At 42.2% G+C, this 25022-nt stretch overlaps 1 protein-coding gene across 9 annotated transcripts in view; it reads right to left on the reverse strand.

The window, feature by feature from the left end:
• Positions 1 to 25022, reverse strand: part of TFPI (tissue factor pathway inhibitor) — a 243495-nt gene that overhangs the window by 27265 nt on the left and 191208 nt on the right. For 6 of the 9 annotated variants that reach the window (XM_043524808.1, XM_043524804.1, XM_043524805.1 and 3 more), the window contains 2 exons: positions 14630 to 14751; positions 5728 to 5928 (listed from right to left, as the gene is read on the reverse strand). In XM_043524808.1, the coding sequence (XP_043380743.1) occupies positions 5728 to 5928; positions 14630 to 14747 (319 nt within the window). In that variant the 5' untranslated portion in view covers positions 14748 to 14751. Of the gene's footprint in view, positions 1 to 5727; positions 5929 to 14629; positions 14763 to 25022 lie in introns of those variants that run through there. The other 3 variants (XM_043524807.1, XM_043524803.1, XM_043524806.1) reach the window with 1 other exon arrangement.

Consider the following 25022-nt stretch of genomic DNA (forward strand, 5'->3'; position numbering starts at 1 on the left):
ATTGGTTTGAATGTACCTTTCAGTGTCTACAAGAAAAGCATCTTTCTGAATTTATTCAGCCTGTTCTTTCACACTCTGAAATGCTGATTAATGCTACCTTAATTGCTATAGAATCTTCGGTGGCTCCAGCATCCTGGGTATCTCATCTGTCACATATTAGCATATCATTATTTTTGGTACATCATTCTTACATGCACTTGCTGCTGGCTGAACTTCAGTTTTTAATCTCAATGACACCAGGACAAATACAGGGCAAACTACTCATCTGAAACCCCTAAGAACAGATTTAGGCTGCTTTCCGCTGTTGCAACTTCACTTTTAGAGGAATTTCTGCCTTAGAGGCTCAGTTCTGAGTCTGAGCAGAAGCCAATAAAACAGAGTCTTAAACTAGTCCATTGTCCAGAAAGCTACACTGAAAGATCTGCTGATGGAAGGGTTAGTAGTGACACAGTCATTATCATTGTCACAGATCATTGTTGAAATTTTGCAGTGAAATTTCTATGTCATCAGAGGTAGCTTAGTGTGCGACATGACAGCTTCAAAGCAGAATCCTCATAAAATATAATATTTTTTAAAAATTATAATTAAACCCACATTGGTTCTAAAATTTGAAATTCAAACATTTGACCTGATAGGAAATCAGACAGTTTGCAGTGGGGTGGGGATGTTTTAGTGGGCTAAGTGTAGAACTAAGTTCGATAACACAATAGACCGGTGCAGACTGATCAGAAAAAAGGTGTAAGTGGTTAATGATGTAAGTTGCACTGATTTGGCATTCAGTGAGGTGCAAAATGAGTACAACTGTCTGGGAGAATCCAAGGAAGCAGTAGGTGGCAACGGAATTAGCAGGAGGGTGGTAAAATAACTTAATCTTCATGTTAGTTGCTTGTCTGTTAATTTCTGCCCCCTCAACATGTACATTGCCCACCCACTGAATGCAAAATTGGTGCAAGGTATACTATTGATATTTATATCTGTTAACATACTTCAGCACATATAGAAAAGGAGTACTTGTGGCACCTTAGAGACTAACCAATTTATTTGAGCATAAGCTTTCGTGAGCCACAGCTCACTTCATTGGATGCATATCCGATGAAGTGAGCTGTAGCTCACGAAAGCTTATGCTCAAATAAATTGGTTAGTCTCTAAAGTGCCACAAGTACTCCTTTTCTTTTTGCGAATACAGACTAACACGGCTGTTACTCTGAAACCTGTCATTCAGCACATATGTCATTCTTAAACTCAGGCTTCCATGAGAGTTCCTTCTTTTTAGTTGACCTTGCTTACTGAATTTAGCCCACTACTTCAGCCCAGTTAGGCCTCAAACACCCCATTAGATAGGAATCCTCACCACCATATGACAGATGGGGAAACTAAATCAAAGAGCAGTTAAATGACTTCCCCATGGTCACACAGCAAATCATTGGAATAAAATCCAGGTTCTTAATCCTATGCCTACCCCCACTATTCATTAAGGAAGCAATATACCTTGTTACTTTTGAAACGACAATCCCTCATCTGTAATCCTGGCTTTGACCCAAATTCATTCTATGGAGGTGACTAAGTGTTAAACTCTCTACCTTTATTTCCCTACCTGTAATAAAGAGGTAATAGAATATTTATTTATGGTACCTAGCTCCTGGGAGGATTAGTTAATGTTCGCAAACTATGAGGAGAAGCACTATATACAGTAAGTGCTAACTATCAGCAAGAAACATTTTAGCGCTTGAGGTGACCTGCACACCTGCTCTCTTATCTCTTCTCCCCTCTCATCATTCTGACACTTAAAGGGAAAATAGGCACATTAAGAAGCTGTTCGGGATTGGGTTAGTGACATGGCTCTTAGCCAGGGTGGGCAAACTTTTTTGGCTGAGGGCCACATCTGGGTATGGAAATAGTATGGCAAGCCATGAATGTTCACATAATTGGGGGTTGGGGTGTGGGAGGGTGTGAGGGCTCCGGCTGGGGGTGCGGGCTCTGTGGTGGGTTCAGAAATGAGGAGTTCAGTGTGCAGGAAGGGGCTCCGGGCTGGGGCACAGGGTTGGGGTCTGGAGGAGTAAGGGTTCCAGCTGGGGGTGTGGACTCTGGGGATGAGGGTTTGGGGTGCAGAAGGGTGCTCTGGGCTGGGACCAAGGTGTTCAGATGGCAGGAGGGGGATCAGATCTGGGGCAGGAGGTTGGGGCGTGGGAGGGGGTCAGGGGTGCAGGGTCCGAGCGGCACTTACCTCAAGCAGCTCCCAGAAGCAGTGGCATGTCCACCCTCCGGCTCCTACACGGAGGTGTGGCCAGGCAGCTCCGCTCGCTGCCCCATCCAGAGGCGCTGCCCCTGCAGCTCCCATTAGCCGCGGTTCCCTGATCCCACTCCCCTACTGGAGCACCGGAGCGGGGCAAGCCCCGGACCCTACTCCCCAGCAGGTGCTTGAGGGCCGGAATAAAATATCTGAAGGGCCAGATGCAGCCCCCGGGCTATAGTTTGTCCACCCCTGCTCTTGGCAGTTTTTGTATGGATACAGAGACACATTTAGGATGTCGTCTAGGGCCCACAGAAATCAAGAGAAAGACTCCCATTGACTTCACTGGGCTTTGGGTCAGGCCTTAGTGACAGACTCCGAATTGATAGACATGACTGGTGATGGAGAAGAAAACAGATTGCCCTTTGCATCTAGCATGTAACACAGACACAGCACAATGCTGTGAACTGCGTCTTCTTAAAGCTGCAGCATCTCTGGGTCAGAACAGCAGAAAAGGGTCTTTTGAATTCTTATTGTAAACTAGTTTCTAAATGATTTTCCAGAATTAAGTATTTTTTTATGAGATAAAATTTTTTGCCAAGCATAAAGGTGACACATACTGTTCCCAGGAGGTCAATTTTTATCCTGCAATTCTGGCCTGATGCCTAGACTACATCAGCATATTTCCAGAGATATGAGGAGGCCTGTTACAGGGGCATGCTTTGAACATGGTGAGGACAAACATAATGACACTTACTGACGTTTGCACAGAAACCTACCAGAAGGGCCCTCAGATTGTTTCACAAAAAGACAAGACAGCTTAGTTATGAATCTATCTCAAACGGTCTGTGCAGTTCTCAGCCTAGGAATAACTTAATCCCTTATGTCAATGGGTTTCCCGGGCCCATTACTATTTAATGCCATATTTTGCAATTGGGCAACAGAGGGTTTGTGACTAAAAGTCGATTTCTGTTAAGGACACAGGATTACATGAATCCTTTAATCTTAATGGATTCATACATCATTTGTAGAATCTGAGTGCAAAAAAACAAAAAACTTTTTTACAGTACTGAGAATGACTGAAAGACCTCTGCCCCTTCAGCTTCCACCCACTGCTCCTCCTGCACATCACGACCTCTTTCCCAAGCCCTTTCTGGCTCCCTCCTGAATCTACATGACACCTTCCATCTGTCTCCCACGAAATCAAAATCCATATTTGGTATGCAAAGGAATTTGGAAATGCATGCCTAGTGATGTGACAAGTCCATAAAATGTGGATTTGTCACATCCATGAGGGGGCAGTAGTTTTCTGATTTAAGAGCATTCCTCACTCGGCACTGGTGAGGCCACATCTGGAGTACTGCGTCCAGTTTTGGGCCGCCACTACAGAAAGTATGTGAACAAATTGGAGAGAGTACAGTGGAGGGCAACAAAAATGATTAGGGGGCTGGGGCACATGACTTAGGAGGAGAGGCTGAGGGAACTGGACTTATTTAGTCTGCAGAAGAGAAGGGCGGGGGGGGGGATTTGATAGCAGTCTTCAACTACATGAGGTGGGTTCCAAAGCAGATGGAGCTCAGTTGTTCTCAGTGGTGGCAGATGACAGAACACGGAGCAATGGTCTTAAGTTGCAGTGGGGGAGGTCTAGGTTAGATATTAAGAAAAACTTTTTCACTAGGAGGGTGGTGAAGCACTGGAATGTGTTACCTAGGGAAGTGGTGGAATCTCCATCCTTAGAGGTTTTTAAGGCCCGGCTTGACAAAGCCCGGGCTGGGATGATTTAGTTGGGGTTGGTCCTGCTTTGAGCTGGGGGTTGGACTAGATGACCTCCTGAGGTCTCTTCCAACCCTACTCTTTTATGATTTTATGACTGTAGCACTTCTGTATGAGAATAGTCCTGAAGGCTGATTTCATGAGGATAGAGCCCTAAACACTTATGATTATTATTTAATAAAAAGCTTGGTGTTCCCTGAATACTCAAGCTCATATTCTACATAAAATGTCATTCTCAACTCTTCTACAGAATAGTAATCTGGCATTGTTTTCTCAAAGGTCTTTTTCATATAAGTTTTGCTTTTGAAATACTCAATTTAAGTTGCTATAACTATAATAAAGGTGATCTATTCTTATTACAAAATGTATCTAACTGTATCTAAACATTTCTGTAGTAGATCCTCCTTACACAATATCCAGTTTTAGTATCAAGTTCAGACAAAGCGATACTTCCCAACCACAAATTGCTGACATCTATGAGAGATAAACAACAAAATAGGGGATATACCACGTCACATCAAAATGACTTCTGTGATTGATATGAGATTTTAATATGCTGTATGAGGAATTTTCCTAAATATGCTGAACTTAAGGTGTAATTTTTAAAGGTGTGGCACACCTACAGGCCCTTTGGAAGTGAGCAGGAGGTTTAGGTGCTCAGTTCTTACAAAAAAAAATCAAGCCATTCAATTTTCCACCCATTTCAATAGCAGAGTAAACACTACACACATTTCATCCAGAATGACAGCATAACTGCACATTTGGCATCTTAACAGTATATCTTGGTATGCACCCTATTATTTTGTTTCTACCAGTTAGCTGATGAAGCCTCATTCGGACTGTAAAACTGAGCAATTACAGGCATTACAGAGAAACAATGATTAAGGATATTACTAATGAGCAGTATTAATGATTATTTCTGCCCCATTTGCCAAGCAGCTGTAGCAAATGTCTGAGGTCTTGCAGATTGTCTTCTCAATGTAGGAGAAGCTGGGGATGTAAGTCTGGGTATATTGTAAGAATAACCTTATTTACACCGGTCCCGGAACAGAGGGGTTTATCAGCATGTAGACAATCCCTTCCTTCAGCAGCGTCTGCCTCAAGAATTGATTTTACACAGCTACCCTTACCCAGAACCTTGCATAAAAAACCTTCACACCATGTCTTCCCAAGACAGAAGATTTGCTCACACTAATTAGAGTGCATCTACACTGTAATCACGGGGTATAATTACAGCTTGACTAGGCCTACTTAAACTAGCTTTATTCGAGCTCTCTCCGGTCCCAGAGCAGTGCCATTGTGGCAGGGCGCACTGTATGAACCCACCTGGAACCCTGGATAACTGCTCCTGGTGCTAGCCCACACCAAAGCACACGCCACTGCTGCAGCTTCACTGCTCCCGGACCAGAGTTTAGCTAGATTAAAGCTAGCTTGGGTCCGTCCGCTTGAGCTGTACTCTCACCCCGGGACACCACACCTAGAGACATACTCCCCAAAAAAGAATTTGGATGACTATGTAGCAGCAGCATCTGGTGACCCCCCCAGTTATAACAGTATTATTGTGATCAGTATTATTTTTGAGATAGCCCCGACAGGCAGGAGGCCCCATTGTTCTGGGAAACATAAACAAGAGATGGCCTCTGCCCCTAAGAGCTCACAGTCTAGATATAAGACACCAGAAGAATATAAAGAACGTGCAGGAGGACAGGAGAAAGGATACTGACCTGATACCACGCACATCTCCTGGCATTCTTCTAGTGTTACGAAGTTGTTCTCATTGCCATGGCATCCACCGTATTCAAACATCTCACATTGGCGGGTTTGAATGTTGAAGTAATACCTTGTATATATTGCTTTACATTCACCGCCATCCGCCTTGAAAGCACAGATTGAATTTCCTAGCTTGAGAGGTGGTAAAGCAGCACCTATGATGGTGGGGAGAAAGGTCGTATGATACTCAATGTTGTGCAGTTAGTTTGGGAATTTAGCAGTATATCTTTAAGGGGTTTAGAGATTTAAACTCTGGCCCAGATTACAGATCTGACCCCGAGACCATCTTACCTTTACTCTGCCCCCTTGCCCTTGCACTCTTTGAAAGGCATGGCACAATGTTTAGCCCTTGATGTTCTGTACAGTTTTAATATATGATTATAAAAAATAATGTATCGGAACCCCAGTTCTGGGAGTGGAACTCTGATTGCTGAAGGATTTCTATATCCTATCAGAACAGCTCAAATTTTAGAACATAAGAAGGGCCACACTGGGTCAGACCAATGGTTCATCTAGCTCAGTATCCTGTCTTCTGACAGTGGCTAGTACAAGACATTTCAGAGGGAATGAACAGAACAGGGCAATTAGTGAGTCATCCATCTGCTGTCATCCCTCCTAGCTTCTGGCAAACAGAAGCTAGGGACACTCAGAGCATGGGATTGCATCTCTGATCATCCCGGCTAATAGCTATTGATGGACCTATCCTCCATGAATTTATCTAGTTCTTTTTTGAACCCCATTATAATTTTGGCCTTCATGACATCCCTAGCAATGAGTTCCACAGGTTGACTGTGGATTGTGTGAATAAGTACTTCCTTTTGTTTGTTTTAAACCTGCTGCCTACTAATTTCACTGGATGATCCCTAGTTCTTGTGTTATAGTCTGCGTACAGGTTTAAGACTAAACATCTACAACTAGACAGTTGAAAAACTGTCATCAAAACAGTTTTCGATCAAAACTTTTTTTTGATTGAAACAATTTTTTTTTGTCAAATTATACAGATTTTGGTGAAATTCTCTTTTGAACACAACTGGAAAAGCTATTCTGAAAATATCACAAAAGGTTGTTTCACTATTTTCTAAATGGTAAGTTTCAATGGTGTTCCTTTGACGTTTTCTTTTGAAATTTACTTTACATTACACACTAAAGTAAAAAGAAAGAAAAATGATCAAAATAAAAAATTATTTCAATTGACCCAAAATTAAAATCATTTTGGAATTTTGTTTTGCATTTTTTTTTAATGTTGGTGTGTGGGGGGTGTCTTTTAATCTCAATTGGAAAATAAAATCGTACCTTTTTTTGTTCAGAGTAGAAAATCCATTTTCTGACCCGCTCTATTTAAACCACCTCGTTCCCTTTAGATGACCCTTAGATTTAACAACCCTTTTTTTGCTCTAGGTAAAATAGAACTTCCTGCCTTTTGAGTAAAAAAAATACCTGCCACTCAGAGAAGGTAGACATTTGGGGCTAGATTGAAGCTTAAAAAAGTGAGGGTTTTTTTTTACTGCACTGCAATGGGACTTAGCCAAAATTTCTCCTCAGCTACTGATGCAAAGGTGAAAGAGCAGCTGCTACACTGTGCACTTCTTGGGACCTGCAGGAAGAATTCTGGTTTCTGTGAAAGAGTAAAGTGTGTGTGCTTCGTTCAATGCCTGGTGAATTCAAATCTGCTCTCCAACCCGCCTTCCAGGTAACTAGCACTCACAGGGCACTAGCAGGGAGCAGTACCGAAGTCACCCAATGGACAGCAACCAGCCCTCGTGCAGAGGGTGCGAGGTAGGAGAGGGCTCCTCCCACTCTCCCCCTCTTATCTTCCACCCAAAAAATATTGGCACAGTTGAGCCTTTGTAGTTGTTTCTGTTTAGGTCTCTTAGGTGTTAATGCTATTAAATAATTAAGATGACGTCATACACCAGACAAATGCTGCTGGAAATGGGCTGAATGAGTAGGAAACCGTGGCACTGAAATAGAGGGCAGCCTTTGAACAAACAAAACCACAATGGTACTCCAGAGGGCAGCACCATTCTATTAAATAACACACACTATGAAGTCATAAACCTATTCATTGCAACTCATAGGACTGCACAAGCACTCCTATTTTTTAACTTTATTAAGAAGTAGATCTGTAAAATTATTAAGGTGTACACAACTTTAGAATATTTAGATTAAAGTAAATTGACTTGAGTTGAAAAGCTGAAATCTATGTTTTAATATGCAATAGCTTGATAGTATTAACATATCGACATATTAACTATAGTAGACCTCTTGTTAGCTAGACTGTACTGCTGAGACTGTATGGGGATGTTAAGACAGCACTGTAGTTGAAGACCCAGTTAAGTACCCCTGTGGATGAAGCTCTTTCACTGTTTACATTACACTGTGTACCCTTTTTTCTCTCCTAGGGTTGTAAAAGTTTTACAGGTGTATGCATGTGTTTTTATTGAAAGCCGGATTGACAGCACTTCAAACTGAAGCCTTCTACTTACCCATAGAACAAACACAAAAGAGAATATGGTAGTGAAAGATTTTCCTCACCAAAATTAGTCAGAGTCAGGGGGTAGGTTATTCTCCTTATGCCAATTAAAGCATTGAGCGCTCTTAAGGTTGCCCACAAGGATTCCCATGCAATGGCCCAGGGACAAGGCGAGAGAGAAAGGGGACAAGAACCGACATCACATCACAACTGACACTAAGTGGAATCTGAGTGCCCAGTCTCAGTTAAGAAGCTAATGCGGTCTGGTCCCTCCAGTCCCTCCAAGACAGTGACCAGCTCCAAGCACTTCTGGTCCCTCCAAGTCAGGCTAAAGACACGATGGTAAAAACTGTTGGCCAAACTGTGCCCATTCTCTGATATTTATTTTTTAATTTGCAAAAATGGCCTAATTAAAAAAAAAACCCAAAGGCCAGATTTATGCTGATTTACACTATCTAAGACTCTATTCACTTAAATGGAACTATATAAATTGCAGGGAGAGGGCTAATTTCCACTACTACTACTATCATAACTTCATGGCCTTTAAATGAACCCTTTAAAAATTAATGTCTTCTATTATGAGAACACGAGAGATTGTAAAGGACACAGTCAGATTTTATGTTCCTAAAACAGGTAGCTAGGCAACAAAATCTGGATCTAAGTGCCTAATTTTAGTCGCTTCCATTTGAAAATTGTTGCTAATGGTCTGTAGCTCAGTTTCCTCATCTATAAGATATTTACAGGTTTTCCATCATAAAATGCTGATTCACTGAAATCTGCACCTTCCATAGGAATGATTCTGTCAAAATTCTGATGGAAACTAGGTAGGTTTTAAATGGAACCAGGCAGATTTCTGATGCAAATATGTCTGGTTTGCTTTGCCTGACCTCACAGGTCTGTGGCTCCTAGGCAGCTTGGTCTCCTAGGCTTCCCAGGTCCAAGCAGCAGGCCAGGGGGGCTGCTGAAGAGTCAGGGTTCCAGGGATTTCCAGGTCTCTGCCAGGTGGGCCACCTTACAGTCAGGGCTTCCAAACATCCTGGCTACGGGGCAGCCTAGAAGCCCAGGGAGCCCCAGTTCCTCATTCAGCTCTGTCATTTAGTCCTTTTGAAAAGGCAATTTTGGAATTCCCATGCCATAGGAAATGTCTCAGTTTCATTTTTGATTCTATTCTGCAACCAATTTTTTTGTTGTTGAAATTTTGGAACTTCCCACAAAATGGGATTCCCAGTTTCCAGCCAGGTCCAGTTATTTACCTACCTCAAACGGGTGTTGTGGGGGTCAGTTCATACTGATTGAAATGTGTGCTGAGATCCTTAGATAGAGGGTATCATATCAAAGTGTTAGTGATCCTTTCTTCTCAGAATACCCATGAAAACTCAAGCCTCTAAAATAAACTGGCCCAAATCAATCTAGGTCAGTGGGGCATGAAAAGAGGCTATGAAAATCTTTTGTGCTTCCCAGCCTCAAGAGGTCCAGACACATAGCTACATCAACACATTAGCATCCTACACATTGCCACATCTATGCCATATGATACTGTCTCCATCTTATTAAGCCAAATTATAAGGCAGAACGAGCATGTAAATTTAATCATAGAACCATACGATGAGGATGAAAAAATTACTACCTAAGAGGAGGTTTGCTGCTCAATGAATGAGAAGAATCATCTGTCTCAGCAACTAGCTATTTTCCAGAAACAAATTATTGCGTTACTTACTTCCCAAAGCCTTTCCTCTGTTTACAATGGGAATGACACTGGAACCACTGTTGTAACATTGTTGTAGGACTGCAAATGTGCATATTGTATGTGCCAGGTTCTACAGTGTCTCAAGCTGTGGACACATTTATTTTCTTAAGAATTGTAGTATCAATATACATCCTCAAGCAGAGACTCAAGAAAATGTGCACCATTGAAGCCACAAAAGGCCAAATTCTCCCTTTTTGTACAAAGGCCAAGTAAATAAACTGTATGAAAAAGGGTTTTCTGTGGGATTCAGAAGATTGGAACCATCCCACCAGTCTCTGGAGCATTAGTAGAGCTGTTTCTCATTGCTTTAAATGCTTTGCTTTGGCAGCTCTCATCTCCTTTAGTTGATTTAGAATTAGCTTTATTTTCCTTGCAATAACGAAGAGTTCTGAAATGGATGAGAGTTTGGCTGGTGGATCTGTATAGGCACACTTACGGGAACAGGCATGTGCCTAGCACCGCTCTGTTGATTACTGGTGTTGCAGATCCGCCTCCATACACAGTCTTCTGTTCCCTTCACTGTGGAACTACACTGATTCTGCTGCATTTTGGTCCCTACATTCTGGTGGTGTACCTAGAATTCACACCTTAGTGAAGGCTGATGAAATTTCAAAAGAACGATCTCTCCCTGAGGACTAATTTTAGGAAGAAAATAAATTAGGCATCCATATAATATGCCGGCCCAATAGAGTTTCAGAAGGAAAGTCTGTAAAGCCATCCCAGAGGTATATATACCCACAACCCAGGAATATTCTGTTTGATGCACTAGAGATCAGAATTTGATCCAATTTCTCAAAAACATTGCTTTAAGAATGCTTACAGCTGAGCTTTTGGGCATAGGGTCCATGCACAGTGGCTACCATTTAAAAAGTCTGTATTTATTAACAGTTTCATCAGAATGGTATGTCAGAGGCCTAATATAACATCTATATAATTTTGTTAGTAGGTCATGTTGTAGCTTGTGGCATGTATAACCCAGGTTTATGTGAACAGACAGGAAATATTGATAATGCTTGGTCAACACAGTTGAAAACCGCACTTTTTTTTCTGGGTAGACATACCCAAAGAGCCCAGCTTGACTTTTAGATCTTGAGTTGAATATTCAGGGCTAATGGTTTTAAAAATATAAACAACCATCCTCTGCTTATCAAAATAATAGACTCAATACCGAAATCATGGAGACAATAAATATAGGATCCACAATGGCATTGTTACAAACTCACTTTTCAGAACAGAACTACACTTTAACTCAGCTTTGAAAATAAAACCGAGGGATCCAGTCATCCACCATAGAAAGCCTTTACACAGGAATATTTCAGAGCTTGTATGTGTAGTGCTTTCTCTTTTGTTTGCTGAGGTTACTTATTTCGCTCCACGCCATGCATCTTTTGTGAGTTATTCTTATTAGTAAAGATATGCTGTCGTCATTATAAGCTTTCTCGTAAATGCCTTTTTTCTTTGATAGTATTATCAATACTAAGCAGCTTGTCATTGATGAAAAAGGGGTTTCTGTTTCTCTCGCTCTGTCAGTTTCATTTGACGACTTGCCACCCACACACTGCTAAGAGCTTTTCCTACCAGTATATCTGAATCCTCAGACTGTCGCATTAATTCTTGATAAACTTTCACATCATAATAAAAAGCACATTTGAGTGGTAGTGACTCATTCGGTTTAAACTTCAGATCAAATAAAGGGCAAGCAGCCACAAGTGGTATCATGGGACACTTTTCGCAATGTAGAAACAGTTATGTAACAGGTTGGCATTTTCTGTAACTTTTTGATACCCTTATTCTTGTAATTATTTATTATTTGAGCACTGACACTGTTCTCAGCACCATGCAGAACATATTGAAACACTCTCTATCCTGCTGAGCTTACAGTTTTCAAACTGCCTTAATTTAAACAACATGGGGGTTTTGATACAGGCTCTCTTATTCAAAAGGATCCCAGAGCATGATTTTACACATTCTTTGGGTTTAAGAACCACTTTATGCACCACAGAAATAGAACGTAGGGTGGATTTCTGGAGTGACGTGGGAGCTGTTTAGCAGCATTCAGCACCACTCTACAACTGCTTAGGACAGGAAGTAAACACCATAAGTGAAATTCTGCCCTGAATGAAGTCAATAAGAGCTTTGCTATTGACTACAACGGGACCAGGATTTCACTCCACATCTAAGAAAAATTGCAGGAAGAATTGTAGGTAGGAAAAACCTAATTACAGAATAGGAATTTGATGAGAACGTGAGACAACAGCCCTCCTTTTGCTAAAAGTGCTACGGAGTCCTTAATAAAAGCAAGAGGACTTGGTTTCATATCTCAAAGACTAACATTTGTTTGATTTGGAATCTGGATCCAAGATGTGGGAATGCTCAACATAACGAGTTCACGACTGGTTCTCAAGTTATTGGTTGTGAAAGAATCACAGACTTCAGAAGGGGTTTGAGTTTCCCTTTGTGCTTAAAAGCAAAAACAAGTAGTAATCTGTAAGCACTGTGCTTTGTTGTTCATGACTTTGCCCCCTCCCCCATTCCCAAAAAGATTGTGAAGATTAGTCTACTAGGCTTTTTAGTTTAATAACTGAACTAGAAATTGAAATGGTCTGTGCAACAATTTATCAAGGCTGTTGAAATTGTAACAAGAAACAAGAATTTCACAAGTTATTAGGAAGCGATGAGTTTGTCAAAAGAAAATGTTTGTTCTGTACAGTGTAGGAAGGATGCATGCTATGCAAGGTCATGTCAGCTTTTGAAAAAAAGGGAGTTTATTTATGGGCATCAAGGCTGAGAGGTAAACGTAAGGGCAGATTGCTCCAGAATGATCCAACCTGATTATGAAAGGAGGAAATTTATTTAGTGCAGAGCTAGGACGTTATTTTCAAATTTGGTGACACTGATTGGAAATAAAATCCTTCTACACTGACTATATTTCTATTGTAGCTGATGAACTACGCAGAATTAATATTTTTATCTCATGAACATTGGTGAGGGTGATGACTGTTCATCCTGGGCCAGATACTCCCTCCCTGATGCTACACCTATGAAGCCCATCCCGAGTCTATAGAGTGCTAATCCTATTCTGATATCCTCCCAGTCACTCAGTGGCTGCCACCTCCTGTTCTAAGACTCCATTCCCACTAGTCTTTAGGGATATCATCTGTGAGATACTGTGTACTAAATGTTTTCCCTGCTCTGTGGTTATGGACTGGGGGCGGGGGGAGGGGGAGAAGATGCATGGGTGTCTCTGGTTGATACATACAAGCTTCCCTTAAACTGGACACCCTGTTGGAGGATTCTCTGCTCCTTGAAGTCTTTAAACCACAATTTGAGGACTTCAATAGCTCAGACATAGGTGAGAGGTTTTTCGCAGGAGTGGGTGGGTGAGATTCTGTGGCCTGTGTTGTGCAGGAGGTCAGACTAGATGATCATAATGGTCCCTTCTGACCTTAGTATCTATGAATCTCTCTAAATTTGAGCTGCCAGCTGGGTGAGGTATCAAGCCACCAGGGTAACTCGGAGAGAGGCAGAGAAAGCATTTATTAAGACCCCCATATGCTATGTTCTTTGAAGGACTCAACAATTTGAGGGTCAAGATCCTGCTTCTCTCTCTTCCCATGGAAGAGAGGCAGGATGCAAAGAGGCCCACCTGGAAGGGAGTTCATTTAAGAGAGCTCCTAGTCCCCTAAACAGCCTGGAACCAACTGTCCACTACTCTTTACATCATTCTGGGTTGGGCCCAACCTGTTGAGAATTAGGTGTGAATGCCTACTTACAGATGCGTGTATATGCCCATTACTGCCATGTCACCATAGGCCAGTATTTGCCTTGTGTTGATGTTGTCATACTGTGTTCTGAATGGCTTAGAGAAAAAGACCTATTACGTTTTGAAAACTTCACCAAAATTTTTAAAACGTGCCCTCTTACTTAGTTTTGCACATGAAGCTAATGTCACATGCAGTTAATACACTTGCCTGTGCACATGTAGTAACTGTGTATTGAAAATGGGCATGCCTGGAAAAAAAACGGGTGTGCCTGGGTAAGGGGCAGTCTTTAATTGCACCATCAGAGGAACAACTCTGGAAGAGAAGAGCGATTCCATGAGCTCCTGTTTTATGGAGGGAAGGAGAGTGGTGTATCCCTACCCACTACCAGACCCATCATAGTCTTTCCCCTGGTACATGTGGAGAGTACAGCTATGATTCCACCTATTCCCCAAACACACAAGGAGCAATCCTTACTCCCTGCCCAATTTCATAGGACACATTCACAGTATAGCTCTTATGGAGTGATGTTAGCAGCTGGCATGGGTTTTGTTTGGAATTGTAGGGTTTCAAAAGGGTTGGGAGACAGTCCAGAAGCCTTAGCTTGGAAAGAGCTTCACAACTGGTTTATACACACACACACACAATACTTCATAAGATCTGTCATTTTTATGCCCGTTTCTTAGTATCTCACTGCAAGGGCTACAGTCCAATACATTATTTAGGACTGCTCTTTGCTCAGATAAGGTCCAGTTCTGCTTACACTAAGTTCAATAGGAAAGCCCCACTGGATTTCAGTGGTGAAGGTTAAGGTCCACGATTCTTGCTTCTTGCAATTTTCAGATAGCAAAAGGGTTAAACTTGTAAACTCTTACCTGGGATGTCCTGGTCTTCTTCTCCATTTTCTAAGTCTGCAGTCACATGCCATGGGACACAGCCCAACAACAGGAGTAAGGTAGTTACTAAGAAACAGCCTCTCTTCATTTCTTTCATCTTTCTGAATAACATACAAATACAATAAATACTTAATAAAGTTTCCTGAGAAACAATGTTGTTCAAAATCATATGAAAAAAATAAATCCTGATCCACAATATTTTGAACAGCATAATACACTTTTACGTATATGACTAAGTACACTGTAGATCATGTGAGATATACATGTTAACAGAGAGAGATGTGTGTGCAAAGAAAACATAGGCCTAGATTCTCAGCTGTGCTCTGCAAGGGATCAGGTTGCAGCTCTCTGATTCTGAGATCCCATCCTCAGCGCAGATTAGAAACACAATTAAGAGTCACCAAGCAGGTACGTTTATTTTAAGCCACAATTTAAATCAGATCCCAGAGCATGGATTTCTTTAGAACTGTGGCATTTCAGTTTCCAAAGCCAATTTAAGGAGTTGAACTGAAAGAAGATTTTTGTTTGATCAACTAAATTGGACTGGCCTGCCTCCCAAGGCCTGTGAAAGTGAGGGATCTTTGTCCAGGATGGGTTGAAGATCATTGATGTTGTGTTGGAGAGGTTTTAGCTGAGGACTGTATGTGATGGCCAGTGGAGTTCTGTTGGTTTCTTTCTTGCGCTTGTCTTGTAGCAGGCGGCTTCTGGGTACACGTCTGGCTCTGTTGATCTGTTTCCTTATTTCCTCATGTGGGTATTGTAGTTTTAAGAATGCTTGGTGAAGATCTTGTAGGTGTTGGTCTCTGTCTCGCCCACAGACAATCCGCCAACCTGAAGCATATTCTCACCAGCAACTACACACCGCACCACAGTAACTCTAACTCAGGAACCAATCCATGCAACAAACCTTGATGCCAACTCTGCCCACATATCCAGCGACACCATCACAGGACCTAACCAGATCAGCCACACCATCACCAGTTCATTCACCTGCATGTCCACCAATATAATATACACCATCATGTGCCAGCAATGCCCCCCTGCTATGTACATCGGCCAAACTGGACAGTCCCTCCGTAAAAGGATAAATGGACACAAATCAGATATTAGGAAAGGCAATATACAAAAACCTGTAGGAGAACACTTCAACCTCCCTGGACACACAATAGCAGATTTAAAGGTAGCCATCCTGCCGCAAAAAAACTTCAGGACCAGACTTCAAAGAGAAACTGCTGAGCTTCAGTTCATTTGCAAATTTGACACCATCAGCTCAGGATTAAACAAAGACTGTGAATGGCTAGCCAACTAAAAAAGCAGTTTCTCCTCCCTTGGTGTTCACACCTCAACTGCTAGAAGAGGGCCTCATCCTCCCTGATTGAACTAACCTCGTTATCCCTAGCCTGATTCTTGCTTGTATATTTATACCTGCTTTTGGAAATTTCCACTACATGCATCCGGCGAAGTGGGTATTCACCCACGAAAGCTTATGCTCCAATACATCTGTTAGTCTATAAGGTGCCACAGGACTCTTTGCCGCTTTAAGTGGACAATGAGATCACTGAGAAAAATTGTGCACCCGTCAATTCCCCAATGCACAGGAGGATTATCCCCATTGCAACCCACCCTTTAGAAGAATGGAGCATGTACTTTTCTTCATTGCAGGCAAGCTCTCAAATAAGTTCAAGGACTACATTTGCTCCTTGCCCCTCACCCAGAGATTATCTCACCTAATAGTACCTAGATACAGGTAGTCAACATCATTGTTGTGCTTTAGGGCTAGATACATCATGGGACTTAGGGGCCTAACTTCTGCTTTAGGTGCCTAGGTCCAACATATAGTCATCACTGAGATCTAGGGTTGCCAATTTTGGTTGGATGTATTCCTGGAGATTTAATTAAAGATTAATCTTTAATTCCTGGAGACTCCAGGCCAATCCTAGAGGGTTGGTAACCCTACTGATATCCTCAAAACACCTACTCAGATGCTGCCTAATCCTGTAGGTGCTTACATTCCCTACTTGCCTACATTTCTTCCAGGAAAGTCTCTTAGGCATCTAAGTTTTCTCTGATTGGCATGTGCAAAACCACCTATGTTCCAATGCTGCCAAGTTGCTCAGCTCCTTAACTCGCACCTAAGCCCCAGCAGGATTCTCACCCAACCTGACAATCTCTCTCTCTCCCCCCTCCACCCTGCCACTTCTTGTAAACTCAGACACAGAAGAAGAACGGGCCTATTACCTCAGTCCTGCCTGGCTGTGCCTGTTACATCAGAGACATGGGAGGTGTCATTTTCTTTGGCTATTTGAACATGGATTTATGAGAGGAATTCTGTCTGAGTCAGACTCTGGGTCAAACTTGAGTTCACTAGAAAAATGAAAGCATTACTAGCTCTAATCTACAATTATCATTTCTATCTGCCCAGGAAATTAGATGTTCTCATCACTATCGTACCTAAGCAACCCACAAACATTAACAAAATTTATTCTCACAACAGCCTTTGGAAGCAGGGAATTATTATCCCCACTTTGCAGATGGGGAACAGAGGCCTATGAGCCCAGATCCTCAAAAGTTAGGAGTCTAAATACCTTTGAGGATCTGGGCCATAGAGATTAGTTGATTTGCCGTGGCCACACAGAGCCAGAAACTGAACCCTGACATTCAGTCCCTGGTCAGTGCTTTAAAGAGAAGACTATCATTCCTCCCTTGATAATTTACAAGTGATTTTTTTCCTTCTGTTTATTCAGTTTAATCCCAATCTGTGGCCTTTATATGTAAATGAAAGCAGAGATGAAATTCTGAAAACAAAAATCTAGTGAAAAAACAGAGCAAACAATGAGTATTAGAAGTAATTTGTAATGCATGAGTCATCCAAAATTCAATGTGGATCCAGTAGGGCTTTACAGTTTTTTTCCCACTGAAAGTTTATTTAATATTTCATGTGGCTAGTAATGCTGAGGTATATCGTCATTCATGTTTTCTACAAGAAATGGGATTTTGGGGTTGAGGTAATTGTTTTAACAGAAGAAAAACTACATTGTTAAAGTCTCTCATGGCTCCATTATATTTTTCTGCCAAACTAAACGAAGAAACACATTTGCCTTTCGGTTGTTTCATATGCTTCATTTCAGCTCTCAGCCCTGCCATTTAAAATAATCCATCCATATTATATTTTGGCAAGGTTTCAAGAAGTCAAAACCTATGTTGTGTTAGATAACATGATATTTTGTATTAAACCTCAGCATATGATTAGATTGTATTTCTAGAACCAGATTTGGAAAGGGTTAATTTCTGCTCAAGATATAATCATTGGTCTTTGGATGAGGCAAACTGATTTTTAATTAATAAAATAATTCTTAAAAATTATACAAACAGCAATGAAACCAAAGTTCTCACCACATGTTGTCAAGAGAGATTCCATGGTACTTTTCACAAAGGTAGCGTTCTAGGTTTCCCTGCCCAGTGGTCACTCATGCAAGTAGTCACTTCAGCTTCCGTTGGCTCACTCAAGGGGAAAGGGGATTTCAGGGTTGGACACTAAGTAAGAATATTATAACCTTCCCAAACTCCAACTGTTATTTTCATTAGATAAATATTATTCTTTCCTTCCTGTCCCTAAATAGTAGCATTGGTCAGTATATTCCATCCAGAGTTGAGTGATCCATAGGAAGTTCTCCCACTGCCTCCATGCTAGAGGAATTTCTTGTTAGCTACAAGAATCTCCTGCACTTTATCCAAAAAGAAATTCTGTGAATTTCACCAACAACTACTGACTGACTTTCTGATGCCAAATATTTTCAATTAATTAATTTTAATGCCACCAGCTGAATTTACTTGCATGTGTTACCTCACACTGTCATCTGCATTAATCTTTCTGACTTGCCTTTATAGACTTTAAGGCCAAAAGGGACTGTTACAATCATCTAGTCTAACCTTGTGCACATTGCAGGCCAGAGAACCTCACCCACCCACTCCTGTAGTCATAGGCGCTGACTCCGTGGGTGCTCTGGGGCTGGAGCACCTATGGGGAAAAATTGGTGGGTGCTCTGCACCCACCGGTAGCTTCCCGCCCTGCCCCAGCTCACCTCCGCCTCCTCCCCTGAGCATGCTGCTGCATCCTGCTTCTCCCCCCTCCCTCCCAGCTGTTTCGCGGGGCAAACGCTGGGAGGGAGGGAGGGGGGAGGAGGAGGAGGAACGTGGTGCGCTCGGGGAAGAGGCGGGGCCAGGGCAGGGATTTGGGGAGGGGTCCAATGGGGCAGGGAGGGGGTGGAGTTGGGGCTGGGGGGCACGAGCACCCACCGGCACCAAGGAAAGTTGACGGCTGTGCCTGTAGTAGGCCCATAACCTCTGGTTGAGTTACTGAAATCCTCTAATCTTGATTTAAAGACTTCAAGTTACAGAGAATCCACCCTTTACTCTAGTTCAAGTAACCTGTGTCCCATGGTGCAGAGGAAGCTGAAGAACCTCCCAGGGTCTCTGCTAATCTGGCCTGGGGGGAAATTCCTTCCTGACCCAAATACGGTGATCTAACTGACCCTAAATCACCCAAATATGGTGATCTAACCCTAAGCATGTGGGCAAGACTCACCAGCCAGACGCCTGGGAAAGAATTCTCTGTAGTAATTCAGTGTCCTCCCTCTGTAGTGTCTCGCTTCCAGCTGTTCGAGATACTAGCTAAGAGCAGTTGTGGATGGCCCACATAGCCCATTGTAAGCAATCTCATCATACCATCCCCTCCATAAATTTATCAAGCCCAGTCTTAAAACAAGCTAGGTGTTTTGCCCCTTTACCCTTTGTATGTTACAAAGTCCTTCCTCTTGCCTTTGTCCGCTTCTGCTCTATCAGTTCTCTCCATCCATCCGGTTTTACCAACTTCTCCAGTCTCACACCCTTCCTGCAGAGATTATGGAGAAGCAGCACACTGTGCTTCCAGTGAATGCAAGACTGTCTTTATTTCCTGTTTACACAGACCCTTACCTCCTGGTTATATGTCCCCTACTGAACACACTGAATAGTAGGTCTAAATGTCATAACAAGCACTACGCTCCCACTTCCCTCCCTTCTTTACCTCAATTCAATTCTTTCAGATAAAAACTTGGTTTATGAAAATAAGGTATTTTTCAGAGTACATATATCTGTATGTAGATAGATACATGTATACACCCATATTATATTATATAATATTATGTATATATAATTGGACTGTTAAGACATTCAGTTAACAGACCTAAATAACCATGTGATCTTATGATTGTAACCTTTGTTCTCCATTCCGTTATTCTCACTGTTTGCTGCTCCAACTCATTGTATCATGTCTAAAATTAGACTAAGCACTTGAGGCAACTGAAGTGCTTAGTCTGCCAGGCATCCAGAACATTTTTGATGCTATATTGATAAAAGTAAACATTGAACACAAGAGGTGCTAGGATAAGGCCTATGGAACTCTGCAGCTATGGGCTGTTGGAGAGACTGATCGGTTGCCCAGCAATTCCCCTTTGTGCTCTCTCTCTCTGAAATAAAAAAGTGGAGACATTTCAAGATATTCCTTCCAGGTACTGTTATCAAGAAAGCAGCAGCTCACGATTCATGTTGCTGATATCAGCAGTTGATATCTGGCCTGTTTAGTGGCCTCAGGAGATCACTGATTAATGGCCACTTACACTGATGAATGCTGTTTCCATGCCACAGCCTGGCCTGGTTGATGATTAGAATTTAAAAAAAAAAAAAAAAAAAAAAAAGCTGTTTATTAAGTGTTGCCTGGCCACTGCTTTCTCAGAATATTAAGTGAGACCGTTAGCTGAAATGCTTGCTGCCAGGCACCCTTGCCTTTTGAGATCTACACCAGGACATATTTAAGAGTTGCCAGCAGCATGTGCTTCCTTTGGGAAGTATTTGTGTTCTCCTGTCACCGAAGGGCTTAGGCCAGGGGTGGGCGAACTATGGCCCGCGGGCCGGATCCGGCCCATCAGGGCTTTGGAGCCAGCCCGTGGGATTGCTCCCCGTTGTGCCGCAGGCCCTGTGCTGCTCTCAGAAGCGGCCGGCACCACATCCCTGCATGGCCCCTGGGGGAGGGAGACCAGAGGTCTCCATGGGTTGCTCTTGCCTCCAGGCACCGCCCCCACCCCGGCAGCACCCATTGGCCGTGAATGGGGAACCACAGCCAATGGGAGCTGGGGGGGGGGGGTACCTGGAGGCGTGGCAAGGGCAGCGTGCAGAGCCCTGTGCCCCCTCCTCCCCCAGGGGCCGTGCAGCGACATGGTTCTGGCCGCTTCCTGGGGCGGCACCCCAACTCCCTGCCGTGAGCCCCCTGCCTGCACGTCACACCCCTCCTGCACCCCAACTCCCTGCCCTGAGCCCCCTGCCTGCACCTCACACCCTTCCTGCACCCCAACTCCCTGCCCTGAGCCCCCGCTGCACCCTCGTGCACCCCAACTCCCTTTCCGAGCCCCCTCATACACCCCGCACCCCTCCTCTGCCCCAATCCCTTGCCCTGAGCCCGTTCCTGCATACCGCACCCCCTCCCACACCCCGCACTCCCTTCCGCACTCCAACCCCCTGCCCTACAATTTCCCCTCCTAGATGTGGCCCTCGGCCCAAAAAGTTTGCCCCCCCCCCCCCCGGCTTAGGCGGTCTCTAGGTTCTAATCAGCCAAGAAGGGAAAAGGATCCATTTCCATCTTGAGTGACATTCACACAGTGCATGAAAAACAAAAATAAAAACCAAACAGATTCTGAGGAGGAGTTTAGGAGAACTGCCCCAAATTTGCTTATGCTTCTCTGGGTGGATGTAATTCCCCATGTCATTCTACGAGATGCATAAGAATGATACATGTCCAAATAAAATAAAATAAAATGATTTTGTACGCAAATAATATAGCATCAAGATAGTGACACAAACCCACAAAATCAGTTAAATAAGAAATATAACCAACTGATTCCTTTTAGTACCTAACTCTAAAAGGTCTGGTTTGGGGTCAAATTCTGCCACCCTTACCCACAGTGACTACTATGATACGACTCAGCATAAGTAAGGGTGGCAAAATATGCCCTTTGAGGTTTCCCTACTGCATCCATTGTCTTTAGGATGTGGATGCATCTTATGATGCACTTGTCTTACCAGTGTCTCTCTTTGCTTGTGTAAGTTTGTGGTCCAAGTTTAGGAGAAGGTATTTTTTATCTGAAGCTAGAGAAGCAGTTTTAGTGAATCACATTTATAATCCACTATTTGGTCAAAGGCCTACACCACATTGTTTAAATAAAGAGCTCTGTACAAGACATCCTGAACTGCTAGAAATATAATATTACATTCAGTATCTGAGTTAAGTCTGAAGTGCAGTTTGTGGTTTACGTCAGTACATTTTTTAAACCAGGAATATTATATGTAGAGAGAGACAGATTCTATGTCAGCAATTATTTCAAGAGTGAGTGGAGAATAAATATTTGTCAGTGAATAAAGATAATGGCTGACCTGACATCATTTGGGTTGGGTAAAGAGGAAGTAAAATCAATATCCAAATCAACTGGATTTTAGAATTCCCCAGTCTTTCATGAGTTCATCAGAAGTAGATATTCAGAGACATTTTGTACCATGCCTTCACTTTTATGTTTTGAAGAGAATTTGTAGTGAGAAAGATTTCTGAGTACTTTCAATCCCTGAAGAGCCCCTAAATTTTATTTAATGCCCCACTTTCCATGCTTATGGAGCCCTCCATAGGCCTAATCCAAAACTCAGGTGGACCTTGGATCAGTCCCAAGTTTGCACCTGAACCCTCCCTATATACTGAGACTTCTGGATTCCAATCCCTCTGGTTAAAACCTAGAATTCTGGTTACCTATTCCAGGGATAGGAAATATATATCTTTTAGTTCTCAAAAAATTGCTGAACCAGTTTTTGCTCAATCCTTCAAAACCCCCCAAAAAGTTGGATCCTAGGCTGAGAACAAACATACTGTGTATTAAGCCAAAAAAGGAAACATTTGACCAAGTAATTAGCATTTGAAAATAGCCCTTTGTAATAGCAACTTGTGCAACCTTAACTATATAACAACAAGATATTCAGTTGGGGGAGTCTAAGAATGAATTACTGCATTTGTACAAGGGACAAAAAATCTCAACGAGACAACTGCAGTCCTGTTCCCATCTCCCCTCACCCCCTTGAAAAGAGTATTTTATTAAAAGTAACCCTTACAAGATTGCCAATGTTTGGGTAGTTTCCCAAAAGGAAATTCATCTGCCTCATTCTAAAGAACAAGTCAATACAGAAAGTCCATTATCTTCTTACTAAATTTCCCTACGGTCACACATTCCTAGTATATTGTGTCATCTTGGGAGGAATGGGTGAAGGTTCTAAAGCTTACCATCTGAGGCTGTTTTTGCAGTTTAGGAATTTCTCATATCAGATTAAAAGAAAAACAAAATCCAATATAAAATTCAACTGCTGCTTAACAAAAAGTGTATCTCTACAAAACCAAAAGTTTTACAAATGTTTGCTTAATGTTCAATGGAGGCCTTAAGATTTAAGATTCAAGTGGAATTATTATTTTTAAGGTAGTATATACAATAAAGCACAATTCAAAATGTATTGTGTGTGACCTTCTGCTCTGGGGGTCAGAAGCAGCTGGGCCATGTACAATTTTTGCCAATTGCATGCAGGAGACAGGAGGGGATGGAGTGAGCATGAAGAGTGTGTGTTAGTGGTCTCTCCGTTTACTTCCCCCAACCCCTGATCATTCTTGGCCAGATTCAGGTATCCTCACTCCACCAGAGTAGCACCTTACTCCACATGTGGTCCCATTGACTTCATGATAGGAAAGATTCAGTCATGCATCAGTGACAGCTTTTCGTTACATCAGAATATCAGGAATTTAAACTCAGGCTCTTATTGGCCCAAAGAATTAGAAACAGGAGCATTGCACTACTGGAGAAAGGAGACTCCAATTCTCCACTGGGACCATGCACCCTAGTAAGTCCCAAGATGACTGACTTTAACAGAAGATAGGATAGGTTACTTCTAGAGCTCCCTCTGAGATCTGTACAATGGAACTAATGGTAACTGTTGACTTTACAGTTGGAGGGTTATAAACTGTAGTCCCAATAAACTTTAAAACTTTCTAGACCATTCCTAAAATGGGTTTTTCTGTGGCATACAAGGTTATCTGATGGTCTAGGGTGGTACAAAGGCCTTTTCAAAACTGATTAGGGATAACCTACATAACATATACTTGTGAATAATACCTATACCTTGTCCAAGACCCTCCCTTTCTGAAGGTGGGGGAAAGTGAGTGGTATAGGGGCAGCTGCAAGCCAAATGGGAACTTCCTTATGACAGAAATCCTAACTGTGAATTCCTTTATGATGGGAATCCCCAACTATCCCTATCGAGGAGCTGTAAGTCCTATAGCTAGAGTGGCACAAAGGAGACTTAACCTGGGATCTGTCCCCTTAAATCATTTTGATGGCTAGAATTAGCAGAAAACTTTCTCCACATTTGTAGGGATTTTGCTGAAAAAAACCTTTGTGTTCTCTGACCACTTTTCAGGAATATATTTTTCACGACCTGCAGAATTAGACCTTTTGAATATACTTATTTTGCTTTGCAGCCTGTTCTGCACTAATTTCTATAGTAACTAGAGTTTAGTACCAAACTAAAGTCTTCTGTCTGACTAAATGGAAAGAAAAACAAAAGGTGGGTTCATATATTAGCAACTGACAGCATTAGAAAAAAGCATCAAGTTACATTTCAGTGACCATGAAAGTGACTTACTCAAACTGATAGCACAGGAAATGGAAGAGGTGAAAAATGCAAAAGATATGGTAAATTCAGTAACAGTAAGACATAGGTTATGAAATTTTGTGCGTAGTCTTAAGTTGTATTTAGTACAGTTTAAAATTAAGGAGAAAAGAATCTAACTAGATAAGATTATAGCAATTCTGACTTAATTTATTTCACTACTCCCTTTGGATAATTCACTGTGCTTATTATTATATATCATTTCCCCCCATTTACTCTAATCAATAGGATCCCAAACTGGACTACGTCCCTAGTTCTCATCACTGAGCTAACCAAAGCAGGGTTTTGCCTTGTTGTAGAAAAGGTATTTTGATCCACGCAGTACTTTTTAACAAATGATAGCGCCATCTTTTTCTCATTGACACTGCTGTAAGGAAGAAGAAAACTAGGCCTCTCATTTTTAATCTGACAGCATGCCTACCGGACAAATATTTACTGAATGTAGCTTGATTTGGAAAAGGTAGGAATAGACATTAGTGGTTTCTGTTTGCACTCAATTAATATTTGAATGTTGAAATGCTGTTTCTCACACATCTGTTTCTTCTCCCTCTAAAAAATAAAATGTGATTGAAACAAGGTAAGTCTA

This window comes from Chelonia mydas, chromosome 11 (genome assembly GCF_015237465.2).
Source record: "Chelonia mydas isolate rCheMyd1 chromosome 11, rCheMyd1.pri.v2, whole genome shotgun sequence".
Taxonomy (NCBI): domain Eukaryota; kingdom Metazoa; phylum Chordata; order Testudines; family Cheloniidae; genus Chelonia; species Chelonia mydas.